Below are 21,202 nucleotides of genomic sequence, written 5' to 3'. Positions count from 1 at the left end.
AACCAGAATCAAACATGAAGAAGGAGCTTTTAGTTCTCATGCTTCCCTAATCTGGAATAGACTCACAGAAAACTGGAAAACAGCTGAAACTCTAAGTGGCTTTAATCCAGATTAAAAACCTGTTAGTTTAGAGGCGTTTGATTGAGAGATCTGAGCATCATTAGTTTAGTTTTCAGCCTTTCATGTTTTATGAATCATTTTATGTTTTGTTTTTTTAATAACTATTACATTTTATTATCTTTTTATGCTCTTTAAATATTTCACTACCCTTTATACCACTATAATAAACTCTTGCTTCAATTCGATCAGCCGTGCCACTGACATGTTCCATAGAAATGTTTGAATTTCCTCAGGAGGATTATTCAGCAACAGTCACAGACCAGGTTTTGTAAAACACCTTTCAGACTCATACATAGTCTCTTTGCTGGACAAATTCAGATGGTGGAAGTCAAAGTAGCATTCAGCTGCTGAGGCCTACCTGATGGAAAGCCTGGGAGGCCAAGCAGGAACAGATGGGTCGAGGACAACGGGATCCTGGAAACAAGGGAGCAAAGGGAGGGAAGGAGAGAGAGGACATCGGCATCAGCAGTCAGGGACCACCATCACTGCTGCCCACACCAAACATTTACCACCAGCCGCCCACCCCCATCCCATCAAAACCATTTTCAGAGCGGTGACTCTTATCTGTAATTAATCTGCTATTTGCACATACATGTGCTGGGCCTAAAACAGGACTTCTAGATCTTTTTCATCCCGATAAAATCTTTTACAGACAGCCGACCACAAAGAGTCAGCAGCACGCACATTAGCCTCTTATTGCCTTCGGGGGATTGTCCGATTCTTTACCATATGAGTCGGGCCGGACCAAAGACCCTGAAACAGAGAGGAATTGCCTTTTCTGTTCTATGAAAACAAAGTATTATTAAAGTGAAGTAAAAGAGGACAGATCCAAACAAGACGACCAGATGTCCCTACTTCTGTTAGACTGCAAGGTATTTCACCGTCTGTCCCTTGTTGTACAAACTAATGATGTCCAACATATTTCCCGGCTTTATGTTTCACCACTGCAGAACAGATGCTTGTCTCAGATTTGGCTCATATCTGCTGTTGGCGAAGGAATGCAGGGAAGAATCTCCTCATATGACGATCAGTCTGCTGACACTGGTCAAGTATAGTTTTGCTGGCTCCATATTATGCCCAAATGACAAAATTTAGGAATAATTTACTGGTGTGCTCTTCAAACTATTTTAGTTTTTCATTTCTTTGTGTTTTTTTATACACATACTGCAAAAATCTAAATTTGAATGATTACTTTTTTTTTTTAAATAAGTGAATTTTTTCCTGAATGAGACACTTTGCCAATGGAACAGGACAATTTACATTTAAAATAAGAAAAAAAAAACAATTGCATTGTCTTTTTTCAAGTGCATGTTATCTAATTATCTTATCTTAAGAGTAAAAATTTTAATTCAAATACCAAGGCATCTGATTTACCTGCTTAAGTTAGGGGTACACCCTAATTTCAGAAATGTTTACTTATTTCTAGATCATTGTATTTCAAAATATGATGAAAGATTTTTAGGATTTCTAAAACAGGCTTTCTGTTTTGCCCTTTGTTCACCACTTTCCCTTTAAGTTCAGATTTGGGAAGTACAGGAGTGATATTCTTTCTCCCCCCTCAGCTATGAATCTCTGCAGCTCCTCCAGAGTTTCCACGTCTCACTTGGCTTCATTTTCCTTCTCCTTGACAGTTAGCTTCGCTTTGTTTCGACACATCTCATAAATACAAAGATTTGCGATTGAGATATGAAAATTATGAAACAGTTAGAGGCGTTAGAATAATTTTAGGAGATGCTGCTAAATATTTTAGTACCTGATTGTCCAAAGTGGAAAACTGTTTTTATTTGTTTTTCAGCAAAAAAAAAGACAGAAATAGAAGATACCAAATGGACTGATCAGAGGCAGGCGGTACGGCTGTATTCACACGCAATGTATCAGTGCGCCCTCAGCTGTCAGAGGGACCACTGCCTCTTGCAACATGTGTCTCGTGCCACTGCATTAGGGAGCCCTGGGTGGCTTTTCTTACTTCTGCCATGTGTATACTTCAGCCAAACAAGGCCTAAGGACACTCCAGGGTGGTACAGCGCAAAGGAGGGGTGAGGAAGCTAAAAGCGAGGTTGTGTGGTCTGATGGCTGAAGCCGGTGATTTAGAGGCTGTTGATGCTGGGCAGACGGCCCAGGCTCAGTCCCTGACTCACGCTGGATGACGCTACATAAGTCACTACACTTAAAACGTCCTCGTGTGTTTGGATCTGTTCAAGTGGAAATCAGAGGCCCTCACACAACTGGAAATTGCTACTGCGTCTTATTTTCTTGTTCCTCTCTTTCTCTTTTTTCCTCCCCGAAGCCTGAACAAACAGATGGCCGAGGCTCATTAAGCTGTTGTCAGGACTATTAATGACATTGTGATCACTTGCAGAGGCCTGTATGCCTTATGGCTGCCAAACAAAGCCCAGCCATTAAAGAAGGTGTGAGGCTAACACAGTGCTGCTCGCTGTGTGCTGTCAGAACAAAGATGGCTGCCATGGAGGAAAGGAACACATGCTTAGCAGAGAAGTGACTTTTAGGATTGTTTCTCTGTAGTAACATTTATAATAAACAAAGGTTGTTCGATTTCAACGTACATCTTTTTCTAATACTTTCTACCCAATTTGGTTTTGGGTTTCAATTCTGCATTTTCTCAAACCTAATTTGACGCCATTTTTATTTCACCTTTGTAATATTTTTCACAAAATTATCAAAGTGATGATTGTTTATCTAGTTGAATTTCAATTTAAATCTTTAAATTGAAATTCAACATTTGAAATCTGAAAGCTTAGGAAAGGAAGTAAGAAAAACAGGAATTATGATAATTTATTACAAATTGTTATCATATATTATAGATAATCGTCGTTTATTATTATAGATTATCCTGTGAATTTATTTTTACGTGTATTACAGCAAAAGAGATGTGATGTTATAATAATATTAATAATAATATCTGCATAGATTTCATTGGAACAAACTTGGTTTAGTTTTGAATAACTTCAAGTCATTTCATTATATTTTTTGAATAAATTTCTGGCACATATTAATAAAAAAAACCTGTTATTTTCTGATCATGAAATGTTTTTTGCATGGTTACTTACTGTTTTGATAGGGGGGCTTTGTCCTGGATTTAAATGATTTGATATTATTTTAGATGCTAAGGTTTTAAACATATGAGTATCCTTACTATTTCTTAAGCAAGTTTTACATCTAATTTCTAAAACTGTTTGAGGCTTGAGATGGAAAAAAAAAAATTGCTATAGCATCAGCTGAAACTGTTCTGCTTTTAAAATGTTAGTAATATTATTTTTCTCTTTATGAAGTTATTACTAACAACAAAGATCAGTCTATGAGTTAGTTACAATAAGTCCAAGGAGCTTCCTTGGCATGTGAACATATTAGCATAAAGCTTAAAATAAGGTGCTTACTATGGATTTAATAAAGATACCATTTATTACTGTCACTACCTGATCCGTCCCGGAAGCACGAACATCCCTGCACAAGCGCGGACAGATATACATCCTGGTGTCCATAAATAATGTAATTATGACACTAAAACTGCTTATTTCTATCCTTAACTCACTAAATAATGCTAATGCACATCTTTAAAAAATTTACAATTTTTATGCTTTTTACATTTTTTTGGTTGAACTGCTTCTCTGACGTTATCATCAGACAAGCTCAGAGCAGTCCAGCAAAATATGATTAAACCATGTTTATCTGCATTTTAGTTGTTTCTTTCTTTAGATTACGCACTATATAGCATAAGGTTAAAACGAAACGAAAACATAAAACTCAAAAAGACTAGATTTATGCTTAAATCCAAAGCCGAAAAAGTTAGCCACCAGAAGTAGCGTAGGATCCCATTTCCGGTGCAGATGAGGCAGAGACGAGTGATAAAACAAAAAGGATTTTAAGGCATTTATTTTTTTCAGGAAACACATTATTAACCTTTAACACATTATATTTTAGTATGTTTACTGTTTTTGGGGAGGGAAAAAGTCATTTAGGTATTTTTTTTTAAATAAAATCGAGGACGACCCAGATGTATATCTGGATAGTGTATGCGCAGAACGGATCGGATAGAGACAATTACTACCTGGGCTGATCAGAAACTAACCCAGAATTCATCAGATTGTTGCCTCAGTGAGATAATAAGCTAAATTTTGAGATTTCTACCCAAATGCGAGCAGATATAAGTTATCATGTCAGATATTCAAACTGGACATTTTCTTTGGATTTCTGTTGGTGCTCAGAGGGCCGCTCTGGCTCCCTCAGCTCAGAAGTGTGTTCTGTCAAGCTGTGCTTCTCTTCGTCTATCTGTCCTTCATAAATTCACTCCGCTCGGGTCCACAGCTGCATCCCACATGTCTTCATGCTGCTCCACAATGCAGTTGTTCTCTGCTCTTGGAGATGGTGTTTGTGGTGACAGTGCTGTTGGTGGCAGATTTGTTCTCTCTGTTTGGTTCTGTTCCCTCGCTCCTTTACAGACGTAAAACAGGAGAAGCGTTTTAGTCCTGAAACCTTTCCATTCGGGTGATGGAAAGACTCTGTGGGTGTGTGTGTGAGAGGGAGAGGGCTTTTGCCACAGCTTCATAGCTCACAAAGTCATTTCCATAATAACCCACAATCAAACGAACCACTGGTGGATTCCAGCTGCTCCAGATTCCTGCAGATAAGCAGAGCCGGGAATCTGCTGAGAGCTACGGACCCCCAAGTAAGAACAGGTGCTGCTGAAGTTAATGATTTCAGGTTCTGTTCTAAAAAAGTGAGAGCTGTTGTTTCTCAGTAACTTCCCCCTAACCCCCCCTAAAGATCACTATCCGGTGACTTTTCTGGAGGGGGTAATGCAGGAGGAATTGCTCAACATTTGTTGTTATCAGGAAACCCGAAAAATTAAGAGTTACCTGTCAGTAGGTCAGCCATACTTTACCCACCACGGTGCCAGTCAGCACTTCACAATAAGGCCAGTAAATAATTAACAGATGGGGAATGAAATCCTCTGTCAACTCTTTACAGCTCATTTCCAAGTGTTCACTATGCATTAAACTTGTTATATGCTAAATTTTTTTACAAATGCTAATTTAAAAGAAGGTAACTTGGATTGAAATGATAAATAACAGCAACACTAGATGACATATATAGTTGAACAGATTATGTTGCAACCCGTAATAACAGCGGTAGACATTCCAAATATCCCCACTTTCCCCTACAAATCCTTTTTAAACATCAATCTTTGTACTAAAATATCTTTCTGTCATGATTTGTGGACATTAAGATCTGAAGAGAAGCACTGTCTCCCTATAATTTAGTGAAAGGGTGGAGTCAGAGAAAATATGCACGCCCAGGAGAAATAGCGCATCACTCCATTTGCTGGAAGTTGGAGGGGATTCTGCTGGGAGTTGCAGGGAAGTGGGCTGCCGTTCGGCTGGCGTTTGACTGGGAAGGACCATTTTGCAATGGCTGCCACTGTAATCAATAATAATAAACACTTATGAGGGAGTTTCAGTGTGTTTACATATGAATTAAGTGCAATTTATTAGCCATAACTAAGGGGAGCCTCATTGTAAAAGTCACTTCCTCTTTGACTTAGACTTAGACAAACTTTATTGTCATGTTGTATAAACAGAGTGTATACAAAATTAAATTTCGATGCATACAGCTTTTCAGAAGTCAATTAGCAGCTTAGCAGTGAAACAAACTTTTCAATGTTTAAAGTGAAGCAGTGATCAGAAGAATATGAGGCAAATGCACTGGAAACATTGAGTTGAGTTCTATTTAAAGGATTAAAAATGAGCCATGTAGAGCAAATTTGATGTTTAAAAGTGTGATGCAGAGTCTTGATTTGTGTCTTGATTAGAGTTTAAATAGTCTTATGACAGCGGGGGAAAAGCTGTTGCAGAGCCTGCAAGTCCTGCATCAAATGCTGCGAAGCCTCTTCCTAAGGGGCAGCAGTCCATGGAGGGGATGTGAGTAGTGATTGATGATGTTATGGGCTCATGACACGCAGCGCTGGGGTGAAATGTCTTTAATGGAGGGAAGTGCTTCATAATAATACCTGTGGAATGCAAGCGTCAGACAGTTTTTTTTCTATTTTCAGAGTCTATAGTTCAGTGATTTATTGTTTTAAAACCAAACTATAAGCATGATCTAATAGACTGACCTGCCCTCATCAGCTTCTGCAGTGCTGATTACATCAGAAGCAAGTTTTTGCAATCAAGTGTTCCTTATGTTCTTATAGTTCTTGCAGAGAGAGAACCTAACTTTTTTATTTTCAGCACTAAGTGGAGGTTTTTCTTGTTACTTCTGTCACCCAGCGTGCTGTTGGTGTTCATGGATCTCAGGTTGTGTTCATGGAGAGGATGTCTGGTTGGAGAGGCTCAGAGTAATTTCCTCCAAACGTGACGCCGTTCGCCAAGAAAAGCCTGAACGCCTCTCCCTCATGCATCACTCTTTGCCTCAAGCGGATAAGTGAAAAAAAATCGTTATTTTTTAGTCAGAGGCGATGTCAGGATGAAGGGTTGTAGAAAAGCGGCTCCTACTGTTTCGGGTTTGAACCTTTAAATATGTCATCAGATATGGTAGATGAAAAAAACCCTGGATATGAACCTGCTTTGTGTTTAGGATTTAGGTTTGTTTGGCATCTGGTGGAAATGGCTCCTAGATGCCCTGTTTGGGTCCCTGAGAACTTAGTTAAAATGATGACAGAGCAACATATAAAGTTAAGTTTGAATTCTGTTATTTCAAAAACTATAATAAAATAATGATAAAAAAAACTGTAATAGAAAAAAAACAGTTCTAGGCAGATGAAACACTTTTCAAATCAAATTTTATTTTTACATTAAACTTATTAAACCAGTGATAATATCTACTCCTTACTGTAAGGAATCCTGTGTACAAAAAAAGACTCAAATTCAAATTAACACAAAGTTTGTCTGGAGCACTTATTCAACAATCTTGTTTGTTTTTTAGTAAAGTTACTCATCAGGATGGAGCAGTCAAGCTTTTTATTTATAAGAAGCGATAAATAGCCAGTAAAACTACTAAAAGTACTTTTTAACCCACCTCTGGTTACATTACTGCTCGTTACTGTACTTAAGTACACTTTTTAGGTATCTATACTTTACTCTGGAGGTCTTCAACAGGGGGTCCGCGACCCCTAGGGGGTCCACGGAGGTTCTGCATGGGGGTCTCAAAAGTTTTGGTTGATTAGACTTTTTTTTTATTTCCCTCTGCAATTTTTTCCACTAATTGAAATGTCTTTAAATCCACATTAACATGAATTCAACACACTGTAGTAAACAGATAAATGGAGGCAGAAGATGGCTTTCAGTCATCAATGCACACATTCAGAGACACACACACTGCAAAAACTGTTAATCTAATTTAGTAATTATTTCTTAAAATAAGTGGATTTCTTCTTAAATTGAGCAGACACTTTGCCAATGGAATAAGACCATTAACATTTAAAATAAGAAAAAAACAACTGAAGTCTCTTATTTAAGGGCAAAATATCTAATTATCTTATTTCGAGGGTAAAAATGCTCATTCAATTCGCAGATCATCTTATTTTCTGGCTTACATTAAGGGTGAATACACTTATTTTAAAACATTTTTACTCATTTGTAGAATGTTTTTTGGAGTGCAGGAGCTCTTTCAAGCTGGGAACCGATTCATTCACAACACCTGTTCCATCAACCAGGAATCAGAATCAGAAATACTTTAATAATCCCACGGATAAATTACTTTCGTTACATATACTACTACTTAAGTAACAAATGTGTGTGCTTTTGACACCACTGCCTTTATCTCTGAGCAGAATCTCAGAAATCTGCCCATGATGATGGCAGCTGGTGGTTCTGCTCCTCAGATGGATTTTGGATCAGCTGAAAAATTAAAGATTATCACAGAAATGTGTGACGTCACAACGCGACCACGCGAGCTAAATGACCCAATAATAAAACCTCTTGCTTCCGATGGTTGTTCTGGCAGCGTGGAGCTGAGCACGCGCTGCCAGGTAAACCTTCCACCTCGACGTGGGCGCGACCGTGATTCCAAGGCGCGCCCCCGTGAAGTCATACGTCAGTGCGCTCGCCCCGCTTCTCGCGCGCTGGTTAAAAAGAAGGAGGAAACAGCAGCAGAAAACATGTGAGCGCTGTGAGCACTTAGAGACAACTTTTATTTTCCTCATGTTGTTTAGTTCCGAAGCTGCCGAGCCGGTTTGAAGGAGCCTCCTCTCTACTGGACATTTCTTTAGGATAAATTTTATTTTTCTTCTTTTTATTTTACCTTTGTAAATGTCAACCTAAAACATTTATTCTGAGGAAGGAGTTTGTTCATTTATTTCAGACATTTAAATCAAGAACAGTTTAATTTATTGATAACAGTATTTCTGCTGTTTGGAAAAAAATTCAACCTGATAAACTGTTTTGCTGGGGAGAAATTTTAGGAGAAGAAGAATTTTTTTTTTTCTTTATTTTTTTTTTTTTTTTGAAAGCATGAAGCATTTGCAGTTCGTGCTGGTCCTGGCCATCGCGGTGAACGTGTGGGAATGTGGGGACGCAAAGTTCGGAGAGAGAGGCGAGCTGAGCCCCAGGAGGAGGCGATGCTACGACGGCAGCCTGCCCAAGCGCCTCAAGAAGAGGGAGCGGAAGGTGCTGCTGGATGGCAGCAGCGGGGAGATCTGCCACAGGCTGTACCCACGCGTTTCCTGCTGTCCCACCAGGAGAGCCGCCTATCAGATCCTGCACCGCGGGGATGCCCGGGTAGGTTCAAGCAGGGATGCTGCCGGTTTGGGTAAAAAAAAAACTAGAATATCTGCAGGCTGCTCATTAAACCAAACTAGTTTTATTTAATTGAAAGAAGCCGCGGTGTTATTAGGTGGGTGTTTTGAACATGCTGGTGTAACGTTTATCTGTGTCCAATTCGCTTCTGCGTTACCATGGCAATCAGTCGCCTGATCCCATCCTGCTTCCAGCTGAAGGTAGGAGAGTTCCCCTGCTTTAACCCGGAGCTGTGCGCTCAGAGCGCGGCTTGCTTCCCTACAGTCCGGGGGGAGAGGAGACCCGGCGGAGCCTCCTCTGCCTTCCTCCTGATGCTGGCTGGTTCCTCACTTTGTGTGACTCAAAAAGCCATATTGCATCATTTAATTTGCTCAAGTCATGCAAGTAAGAGGTGGGGGGTGGAGGTCTCCTCCTCCCTATACTCTGCCCACACACGGAGCCTCCACTGATTATGGCTAAAGAATAACAACAACACCATTGTGCCTGTTGGTTTCACTAATGGGAGAAGCCCCCCCCCAACAGCTTTCAGAGGATGTTGTGTTGTTTTTTTCCTCCTGACCAGCAAACTTACACCTTTTCCCAGACCTCCCCCTCATCTTTTTAACGCCTTTAATATAAAACTCTGAGATGTTATTTCCTGTTTGACACCAGGGCTGCAGAGAATGGTGTTTTACAGTTTTTGAAGTGCAAACTGAGCAGAATGTTCCCCCCTTTCAGGTTTTTATACGATGATGCAAATATCATCATATAAAAATGTAATCAGAATGTCAATATCATCGTAGTCGCTCTTTTTGTTTCCACTTCATGCCTTTCCAGATGTTTCCAAACAGCTGGATTAGGATCAGTTTTATTTTCAGCCCGCTGACCCACAGTGCTCAGCAACATGTGGAGGAGGGGCTGCTGGCTTTTGATTGACACCTTATTGGCTGGTATAAGCTAGAATCTCAGTGGTTCTGAAAGCGTAACCTTGGTACCGATGACACGCCTAGAATTCTGGGTTTAATCGTTATTATTTTTTTTTTTACTTTCAGGATTACAGCTTCAGCTTTATTCCTACAAAGACCCGTAGATATCAACTGATCCAGATGCAGATTATTTTGATATGTACTGCTGATTTTTTTATCGGGTCAGTTTTTGGAGCTCAAATAATTTTTTTTTTCTTCCTTCTTTACATGATAAGATAACATATGTTACATCATTCTCGGTTTAAACAAAAAGAAAACCTTTAATAACGATTCGAGCCAAACGTTATCAAAGGAGAACAGATGGAGGAGCAGCGATGCCTGAGCTTCACCTGATCCGATGAACCACAGAACGAACGGTGCGTCTTTACATTTACAAACATTACTTTTAATCCTGATAGAATACCTCCTCCTCAGTCCCCTCTGCCTGTACAACAGAAACAACGTATTTTCCTGCTCTGAGAGCTTTAATCAAACCAGAGCGACTCGCCATCCTTACTGAGGCTCACACTAACTGTGCAGGACAGTGTTGGGTTGAAAGGAGCTGAACAGAACTTTGTAAATCAGAAGAGATGGTTCTGTGTTTTTCTGATCAAAAAAAGTGAAAAAAAGTGATTTTGGATGCTGCCCTGGGGTTTATTAAAGAATAAGAAGAGCAAGGAAATCCCAGTTGAAGGGATCTCTGACTCTTACCAGTGGAGAACATGGTGATGCAGTGACAGTCACCTTACGGCTGTTCTCTAAAGCTCTGTAAACTCCATTGTAATGATCTCTGACAACCTGTGTGGAAGGTTCTGTCCACTTTTAGCCAGCTTGTTATTTTCTTTCTCTTTTCGGGAATTATGCCTCCAGAGATTGAGCAAAGCCCAACAAACAAAGGGCCGCTTGTTCTGGTTTGGATGATGGCAACATTGGAGTGGGTCCCAGCAACATATGGACACGGGGCACGGCTGAGAGCACACAGATGCCTCTCTCTGTGGACCGTGTGCCAGGCCATGGCACGCAGAATCAATGGGCACCTCAGAGCAGCGGAGCAGGCATGCCCACAACGCTGGACGGCACCGTGACACAGGAACATACAGTGTCACACAGTGGGTTCAAGCCGCAGAGCTGCTTTCTCAGCACAGCGTGATAAATGATATCACTAAACGTGATCCGGGTCGGAGCTCGCCATCCAAAACAGAATAATAAATAAGATTTTTCTCCTGTTCCAAGGGCAGATTCCTTCCTTGTATGTTTGTATATTTTTGCACCGGAACATCGGGTTTTTGTCAGGGTCTCCAGCACCTCCTGCACCAACAGAACCCCGTGCCACTTTAAAGCGGCAGGTATTGTGCAGAGCTGCAGCCGGTTCTGCAGAGCGAGCGAGTTTAAGGCGTCCATATGTTAGCCCTGGGTCCCCTGCTTTAATTGACTTCGACAGACTGCTAATTTGTTGATACCAGAGTGGGAACGATGGGCCTGCCTATCTCCAAATTGGTGTTTACACATGGACCTCACACAGAGCCAAACACCACCGGCATGCTTGGCTGCCCAAACAGCGCAGCGTTTGACCTTAAACAGATTACATTGTGTTTTATTAAAGATAATTTGTTACGTAAATAATCCTGCTAATATCTTTTGGATTGCCTCCTGGTGTAGTTTTGCGTAATGACTCTGCTTTAGACTCTATTTGGGTTGGATTTTGGGCAGAGGATGGGGTCCTTTCTCGCCGTGCTCTTCCAGCAGGAAGAGTAAAGTTTGTGGTTTACTTTAAAGCAGTAGATGTTGTAAAGTCTGAATAAACTTAGCTGTGATTTATTTATTAAAAAAAGGCTTTTTTTCTACCCCTTATGTCATAGCATGGGTCAGGCTGGATCAGCAGCTTCATAAATGTTTTGAAGTTTTTTAAATGTTGAGGTCAGGGATGCCTGGATGTCCTGAGAGATAAAGCTCATGTTGCCTCCTTCCTGCTTGATAAAAACATCTTTAGGTTTGAGACACGCTGTTCGGCTTTAGCGGCGTCTGCAGCAGGTTTACATCACAAATATGACGGGATATTGACACCAGGCAGCTGTCATTCTCATAGTTTTGCTTTTTTACTTTTTTAGGGCTGCAGCTAACGATTATTTTGCAAATCTGTTCATCTGTCGATTATTTTTTCGAATAATCGATTAATAATCGGATAGCAAAAGTTTCCTTTAAGATGACTTTTTACCAAATTGAACCAGATGAAACTAAAACATTTCCCCTTGAGGAGTTCTTGATAGAGCATATTGATTTTATCATAAATGCAAATTTTTTCCATATTTTCTTTAAAAATTTGGTAGAATTGCAGCCCTAAGTGAGTCACTCTGTCAGCTAAAGGCATGTTTTAGATTCTCTACTGTAGTTAGCAACAAATCATTAATCAATGAGTAAAAGATTAATTCAATAATTGATTAATCACGAGTTATCCAATGGTTTCAGCCCTAGTTAAGTTTAGATTTGTGGTGTGTCAGATCATGTTATATTTGGGTTATTCATTTGGGATTTATTTGGACACTTAAGAAACGCTTCATCTTGAAATTAAAACAGCCAAATTCTTCACGTTTTTATTTTATTTTTTCCCCCTGGTATCTGAAAGGGTATCTAATATTTTTCATGGTGTCAACATCAAGTTTAAAATTATAGTATTGCAGCAACCCTGGCCTGTACTGATGGTTCTGTTGGAGCCGGTGCTAACTAGCAGGAGATTTTAACCTGTTTGTCCTGGTTTGGTGTTTATGTGACTGGGTAGCGGCTGATTCTTCGCTCCACATGATGCTGAGTAACATGAGTTGAAGTTTCCAAACGAACGCTCGGCCCTTTTAATAAGGTGCTGCTTCTCTTTGTGTGTGGTCTCCAGATTTTCTCCACCAACAACACAGACTGCGGACATCTCCTGGAGGAGATCAAGTGTGCGCGCTGCTCCCCTAATGCCCAGGTGCTGTTCCACTCCTTGGACATGGATCGGGTGCCACACAGAGAGCCGGACCTGCCGCGCTTCTGCCAGGACTTCTGCCGGGAGTTCTATTACACCTGCAGGGGGCACATACCAGGTAATTACAGCCCCAACAAGGGAGATGGATGCAGCTTTAACCATGGCCTGTGTGGTCAGCCATACAAACATCCACAGAAAGGAAGCACTCTATGTTTTGGTTTTTGCTTCTTACGTGTTCTGTTGTGTCAAACTTCACAGCAGATTTTATTTCTTTTTGAGAGCCAGTTTATTGACACAGCTGTCGCCTCACCTCAGTCCTAAAGCGTCGCTCCTCGCCGTACCTAAGCATTTGTACATTTAAGATAAGAATTTGTTTGGAATGATCCTTTAGAGTTTGACTCTGGATCAGAGTCTCACTGTAGACGTGATGCAGAGAGAGAATTGCTCTCTGTATGACGCCATCGGGTCTCTAACTGTTATCAAGGCGAAATTAATCTTATTGTTAGTAAAATAAACTTGAATTAGAAAGGTTTATTGGGAAAACTTTGGAGCTGCTTGTCACTCCTCCATCTTCACTCGTCCATCAGAGCTACTGGTCGCTGCTCCAGTTGCAGCAATGAATTGAACTGGTTCTTTTTATGCTGCATCCGGCTGCAGATCCCAGCAGGAGAGTAGAGTAGAACTTTTCCACACAGCAGAAACGGCAAAGTCCAGTAAGGACTCTGGACCAACGAGCTTTAACGTCATCAAAACGATGAAAACATCCACCTGTTGCTGCTTAGAGCAGAGGCTGTAAAAAGGAGTTAAATATGTTGGAAACCTTACCTTATTAATCAACTTTGTTAATAAAAAATCTAGATATTCCTCCACTAATGACCTCCTTGGGCTTCCTTAGCTCAGAGTGACGTCAGTTTGTCACTTTCTGTCCTTATTTTCCCTGGTAGCTGATAAACGAGCTCACTGTGTGACATCAGCAGCTGCTGACGTTCACTCTGTCAAACATTCATGTTTTACCAGCAGGTTTCACAGCGTGAATTTTGTTGCCCTTTAAATGAAGGTCGCCTCCCAGAGGGAAGAGTCAAATAAAAGATCATTTTATGTTACGAAACTAAAAGGAAGGAAAAAAATTATTCAATGTTTTCATGTTTTTTGGGGGGTCAAAAATGCATTTATGTTGATTGACTGGCAGTTGAGCCATTTCTTTAATTTTCTGAAAAGAAAATAACTTAACATATAAATGATTTGGAAAAAAAACCTAAATTTTCCAGTAGCAATATTCACAATGATTCTCCTCAATGTTAGGCTTCTTATGGTAAACCTGAAATAAAAACAGCTGGTAAAACCGCTTGAAACTGAACACAGTTTTTTCAATAAAAAGTCTAATAAATTAGCTTTCTTCTTCTCCTTAAACTCCAAGTAGGTCAGTAAATAAAAGTCAGACCTCCTCTATCTAATATCCATCTAAGCTCCTCACTAGCAGCTCAATGTTCTCCTGATCTGGGTTCCTCTGTCTGACCTGTCGCTCTGCTCTTTTCCCTCACTTTGATTCCCTGCCTCGGACCCTCATGTCCTTGCATGATATTATAACATCATAAAAATTGAAAGATTTACAGGTTTTCATGCTCATTTCTGTTGCTAAACATACAGAACAGCTTCAGGCTGCATGCCTAAGATTCAAACAAATTCAAACCTTAACTGTTATAGTTCTCCAGAAATAATGAGATACTGACTAAAGATTGTCTTCAAAATCTAAACCTGACATCAAACCTCACCTGTTCACCTGCTTTCTGGACCTTTTCCATCAGTATTGTGATTTTTAAACCTTCCCTCAGACCCTGATCTCACAGGAACTTCGTCTGTCTCTCCATCTTTCACTGCTTCAGTGTCTCAGTGCTGCAGTACTTTCATTCACCTGATTGGACATTGTTACCCATAATACCTAACTTTTAAACAGCTGAGTATTATGTGTAACTGTTACTAACACAGACTGTTATATATTTAGGAAAACAAAGTTCTGCTGTAGTTTAAATCTTTTCTCTTATGGTCAGATTCTGTTAAAATGAGATGAAAAAATATTAATTGGATCATATAGGATACTTGGAAAAGCTGGTGATGTTAGCAGCTAAATAAATGACAGGTAACCATAGCGACATGGGTGTATTTTTTTTTTAGAGACAGGTAGGGTGTGATCCCTTCCACTGACTGCATGGTGCATTAAGTGATGCGGTAGGAGAAACAGGCAGGTAGGGGTCAAAACTCACCTCCCTCAAAATCCAATGTGGCTGCCTAGTGTTTTAAGCACCTTAAACACTTTATTTCCATCGGTAGTAGTTTGCATCCTATCTATTTATCTATAATAGAAAGCCCTGAAGTGAATAATGTACTTTAGTGTTTAAATGCAGAGTTCAGTTACCTCACTGGTTTCCAGCCCTCCAGCAAAACATGTTTGGTACGCTTTTGGTTTTATCCATTTTCCGATCAAATAGGAGAATAACGATGTTTTTACATTGCAGTTCTCTGAAGATCCATTCCTGCATGTCTGCAGGACTTCGAAGAGGCTTTGAAAATGTTCTTTTTATTAAGCAAAATGCCACTGTAAGCCACAAGATAAGGGTTATTATTTCTTTATGTTTTTAAGTTTCCCCGTGAATCATAAACCAAATAGGCAGCTGACAAATTCAATACACCAGACAGCAAAATCCTGGTTTAAATATGTATCGCATATATATATATATAACAGCAGAGGAAGAGGATGTAAAATCCTTCCAATTCAGTAAAAAATCCATTAAAAGTGAAAATTTGATCACCTTAACCTTTGAGTTCAGAAAGTTTAAGTCCAGTAGGTCTCCAAAAGCAGCACAGAGAGAATTTTGCAGGAAGTCAGATAAAGTATAAAATAGAATCTCAGAACCTGGCCAGGATCAACACCTGCTGAAGCAATGTACCAGGTGAATCTCTGGATATTCCACAAGCTGGATCAGCATCTGGATATATTGGTGCCAGCTTTACCTTCCACAAGATCACCTGATGGACAATTAAAGATTGAATAAGTGCATGAAGAGCATGCATGAAGTATGCAGCTGGCCAAGGATAGCTCCTCACAGGTTATCTGTAATGTCACTTGGTGAACATGAAACCAGGAAGTGGCTTTTTTCCTCCTTTAAGCAGGAAACATCTCCTGGAAGCTCTGTTTCTTAAAAAGCTCTGCTTCTCTGTTTGACCCTGACAGGTTTAGTAGCTGCAGAGATTATGATGCATCAGCTTTGCTCTGCACCTGAAAGCACCTGCTCTTCAGACAGTTTTCCATAGTCGACTTTTCAAAGAACACATCCAAAATGATCAAATGCTTCAGGCGCCCTCTAAACACTTTCTGCTCAAACTGGAAGACAAGGACGGCTTCAGACACTTTGTTCATCCACAGACATCCACCCGCATCAAACGGTTTGTTTGCTTGAAACGTTCAACACCAGAGCATCAGCTGAGAGCGGTGACAGCGCCCTCGCAGAGAACAGGCCGCCGCGCAGGAAGAACACTTGTTAGAGAAGTTAGGTTTCTAGCTCCGACATTGACAGACAGACGCTCAGGCTCCAAGAGGAGAGAAATCCTCTCCTCCTCCTCCTGCTCCTCGCTCAGCCCCGCACAGGTCAGCATATGTGGTGACGAATGACACATTTATTTTTCTACAAAGCTTGTGTGTATGTAAAACTGCTGAAGTGCATCAAGATGTCAAGTGCTCTGGGTGGGCCACCCAGGTTGGCTTGGAAGATAACCAGATGGAGGAATGAGTTCAGCGCTGGGGAGCCAGGAGCATGGACACTGTTTCCCTTTGTCCGCCACCTTCTCCTGCCTCTCTGTCCCCTTTGTTTTAAACTTTTCTAAACACATTCAACAGAATCTTGAAAACAAAGTTTATTACATGTTTGATCGTATTTTTAGATTTTTTTTTTAATCATTCACAAACTCAGACAGCAAAGGTTAAAGAAGGAGCCTTTAAAGCATTTCTCAGCTATCGTCCTGCTTCCATAAAACTGACTGCCGTGTCTTGATTAGGCAGCGTACTTGGCTCCCGTTTCTCCTTAAAGATATTTACTGCCTGGAGTCTTACTTCTGCCCCCACCTCCTCCAGACCCCTCATATCTGCCTCCGCTTGTTCCCTCATCCTGCACCCAAGGTCCCCGAGCAGCACGGTTAAGATAACTGCCGAAACGGGTGTGTGGGTGGTATAGCCGGAGCGCTGCGTGTGTTTGATCTCCATGTTGTGTTTAGATGTTTGAGGGGATATCCTATCACCTCCAGTATGTGATGCGGTCAGCCCTTGCGGTGTGTGGCAGGAGAAGGAGATGAAAGGAGGGACTGGGAGAGTCCTGTTTGTGTTTTTTATCACCGATGTATTCGCTCTCCTCCGTCCTCCAAAGGATCGTCTGGAGGAAACCTTCTTGTCAGGGTTGTTTTCAGGTCTCAAAGTACCTCTGAGACCGTGTTGTTTTCTCACCAGAACAGTTCTGTGAACACACTGGCTGTAGGATAACTCCTGCCTCACCTTTTGTCTGCTTTGCGAAACACCTTGTCGTTGTTTCACAAATTAGCTAAGGCATGTATCTCACCATGGAAACATTTTGTTTACTCTGGGTGACGAGCCGCGTTGAACAGGCCGATTGTTTGAATTTGCTTGCTGTTCCAGGATGCAGCCCGGTAATGCAAAACAGCCACAACGTTTTCCAAGATTAACCAAGTTGCCGCGTTTTTCTGGTGCTTGTTTACTGAAGATATTCAGGAAATATACCGTAGCAGATGTTAAATCTAAGGTGAGATCAGTTTTAGTAAACCTGCTTTTACTTTCCTGCCATCATGATGCTTCCGACCCACTTTGTGCTTTTTTGGAGTGTTGCCTAAATCAGGCGTGGCCAAAGAGGGCAGTGAATATTATGCATATCATTTGTACGACATTAAAGGTTAAAATGCTTCTTTGTCCACTCCAAGCAGTCCTTTGTAATAAGGACATCTGTTGACTAAAACACCATGCAGTCCTTGAGCCACAGGGAATTAACAAAATGATGGGAATTAATAGAAAAAAGGTGAAATTTAAAATACTGAAATTTGTCTCCAAGCACAATTTTTAAGTCGAACTGGGCAGATGTAGATTTGTTATCTCAAAAATCCAGGTTGAACTCCTCCTGGCCAGTGAGTGACAGACTCAAGCTCCTCCTGTCTCAATCTGCACTGTTTCCTAGCCAGTTGCTGGGTTTGCTAATGCTATCCAGTTCAAACATTTATCTTAAGCCAAAGGTTCCTTAGAGAAGACTTTTTAGAAATTAAACCAGGTGAAACTAAAACTTTTCCATTTGAGTTCTGGATAGAGCATATTGATAGACGAAAAAGTCTATTTTATCTTAAATGCAAAGTGTCAATAGATTTTCTTTACAATTTTGGTATTATTACGGCTCTAAGTGGGTCACTCTGTCAGCTAAAGGCCTGTTTTAGAGTCTCTATACTCCAGTCAGCGATTAATTATTACTAAAAAGTCATCGATTCTTTCAATAATTGATTAATCCGATTGATTGTTTCAGCCGTAATCTTAACAGTTCAGAAGGGAAGCTTCAACCTGCCCTTTCCTTCTGAACGTCTTTGCTTCCTTCACTCGGCACTAGAGCTCTAAAACACATTCAATTTACTTCCTGTTTTTTTCTTTCGGGTTAAAATGCGAAATCTAACTTAGAGAAGACGCATTTTCTCAGCTCTACCACGGAGCTTCTAGGATTGGGTAACACCGTCTCACGCGACTTCAACCTACTATTTCCACTGGTGCAGAATCCTTTTGAATAATCCAGAGATAAATATTTATGTATTTCGGAGCTGCCAACATTTCAAAAACAATTATACATATACTTTTTTATAAGTAAAATTAGTGCCCTTATTCGGCTCCATTGTAGACGTTCTGCATTTGTATTATTTCTGAAAATGTTATCATTTTGATGAAAAACCTGTAGCTCTGACTTTTTAGAAAACCAGAATTAGTGATTATAATGAAGTGACTATATTAGGGCAACTCTATTGTTGTTTATGATAATATAAAAAAAAAAATGATTGGAAAGAAAGTTGGATCCGCATCATTCATCTGATTTCTGATCCAGCTAATTAGTCAATATCTGAGCCAATAATTGGATCAGTGTATCTCCAGGCAGCAGCAGAGGCTGTAGGCCTAAATGACACCATAATACTTGGTGTTATGTGATAATGCTAATGCTAAAATTATATATTTATGTTAATTATGTGTTAATGAATCCGGGCAAATTATATTACGATATATTTCTTTATTTTCGTCGATAGGATATAACTACAACATTGATTTAAACAACATAAAAGCCTCAGGAATAAGCTGTTACGTAGTTTTGATGGTGAAGACTCAGCAGTGAGCTAAGTGTGCGTCTGCTGTCTCTACTAGAGCTGTTCCAAGCTGACGTGGATGAGTTCTGCCAGTACTACGGGAGGAGAGGCGCCGGTTTATGTTTTCCTGATTATCAACGGAGACATCCCCTCGGGCAAGATTCCAACTACCTGGAAGATGAGAAGATAGAAGATCTCAGCAGGTTTGTGGCTCTAATTCTCAGCGTTTTATTTTATCTGACCCCATCAGATAACAGTTTGACACGGCTCCATTAAATTCACCAAAAATTTTGGAAATGTGGAAACCCCTAAGCTCGGTGGCAGGGGTCGCTATGGCAACCCAACGAGTTATTGCAAAAAAGCGGGTCCTCGAGGCCTGCTGTCCTGCAGGTTTTAGAAGTTTCTTTGCTTCATTACAGCTGATTTTAATTGACAGCTGATTAACAGGCTTTTGATCTACTGCAATCAATATAATCAGCTGTGCTAAAGCAGGGAAACCTCTAAAACCGGCAGGACAGCGTTTTTTTTAGTAAGTGTAAATAATACTCTTGCATTTTAAATACATACGTGCAAACACTATCTGCCTTTAGCATCTTGGTTATATGATGTACAACAAGCTCTAATCGGGGGGATTTATTTTATTTTATTTAACCTTTATTTAACTAGGAAAAAAAAATCCCATTGAGATTAAAAAAGCTCTTTTTCAAGGGAGTCCTGGCCAAGAAGCAGCACAGTTACATAAGATACATTAAACATAGATACATCACAATAAATGACAGGTACATAAAATAAAAAAGACATATCCAGTAAAACAATTACAGATCATTGAGGCTGCTTCAAATTATTTCACTTTAAACTTAAAAGTATTTAAAGATAAAAACGCAGTAAAGTCAAGGATTAGTTAAGCCTGGTGGCTTATAGTACATGAGGGAGACGTTGCACGTGGTCGAGGGCCAGCAGTGATGAAACAACATATCTTAGGTCTGGGTGATAAATCTATTGTATTAGTTAATCAAATTTGTTGTTTATGAAGATTACAGTTTTGTAAAATCAGGATTTTCTTTTTTACACCACTGCCCTCCTAATAATCCTGGTGTCCAGAAAGGCTGTCACTTTTCCTTCTTAGATGTTTACTCAAAGCTGATAAACCAGCTGATTGTGTAATACTGTGAGCTGCAAACACTTAGTGTTGCTTTTTCATTGCTTGCGGCGGCGAGGCCCGCCACCTTTTTCACAAACATGTTTAACAGTTTGGAGTAAAGTTTTCAAAACTGTTTTAAACTTTGATTTGATCTGAGGTTTTATTTCTATCGCTACACCCTAATAAATCTGCAGCATGGTTAGCACAGGTTAGATATTAGAGAGGAAAGATGACGTTTAAACGGGATTTTACTTCTAAATTACTCAGAGGTTTAGAGAAATCTCTCTACTCAGGCTTTTAAACTCCAGAGATGAAGGGTACAGGTCATAAAAGCTGATCTCTCTGCCTGCTGTTCATTCCTTGTTCGGAACTTAAAATCCCCCGTTGCCTCTTACGCCACCATAGCTGGAATATTGAGGACCACCATCATTCCTTGACCTTTTTTCTCCTCCGTGTTTCCCAGGAAACACAAACACAACTGCTACTGCACTCAGGAGGTGTTGAGTGGTCTGAGGCAGCCGGTTGCCGTGGTGCACTGCGGCGATGGCTCTCAGCGGCTTTTTGTTGTTGAGAGAGAAGGATTGGTCAGGATACTCAACCACAACCTTGAACTTATGAAGGAGCCCTTCCTGGACCTCCACAAGATGGTGCAGAGCGACCTGAAGGTAGGAGAGCACCTGGTTCCACTGTTCTATATCTTTCTTGATTATTCTTGCGTCGTCATGAAACCTTAGTGAGACTTTGCAGATACTCTGAGGGTGAACTTAAAACCCCCAAAAAAGATTAAAACCCAGATTATATATTGAGTTATGTCCTGTGGTGTCATGTATTTTTATTGTCTGTTAGGTTTAGGAATTTTACTCATTATTAGTTTTTTTATGTTTGAGATCAGCCTTGGTGTGGA

At 40.4% G+C, this 21,202-nt stretch overlaps 1 protein-coding gene across 1 annotated transcript in view; it reads left to right on the top strand.

Moving 5' to 3' along the window:
* The first annotated feature begins 8,208 nt into the window (after window positions 1-8,208).
* Window positions 8,209-21,202, top strand: part of LOC119773882 (hedgehog interacting protein) — a 44,844-nt gene continuing 31,850 nt past the window's right edge. Inside the window, exons 1-4 of the mRNA XM_038271081.1 lie at window positions 8,209-8,852; window positions 12,699-12,891; window positions 19,216-19,360; window positions 20,762-20,963. Of these exons, the coding sequence (XP_038127009.1) occupies window positions 8,586-8,852; window positions 12,699-12,891; window positions 19,216-19,360; window positions 20,762-20,963 (807 nt within the window). The 5' untranslated portion in view covers window positions 8,209-8,585. The remainder of the gene's footprint in view (window positions 8,853-12,698; window positions 12,892-19,215; window positions 19,361-20,761; window positions 20,964-21,202) is intronic.

The sequence above is a fragment of the Cyprinodon tularosa genome, unplaced genomic scaffold (assembly GCF_016077235.1).
Source record: "Cyprinodon tularosa strain WSP-4 unplaced genomic scaffold, ASM1607723v1 ctg79, whole genome shotgun sequence".
Classification (NCBI taxonomy): domain Eukaryota; kingdom Metazoa; phylum Chordata; class Actinopteri; order Cyprinodontiformes; family Cyprinodontidae; genus Cyprinodon; species Cyprinodon tularosa.
Note: the sequence above shows the minus strand (reverse complement) of the source record. Positions and strands in the feature narration are given on the sequence as shown.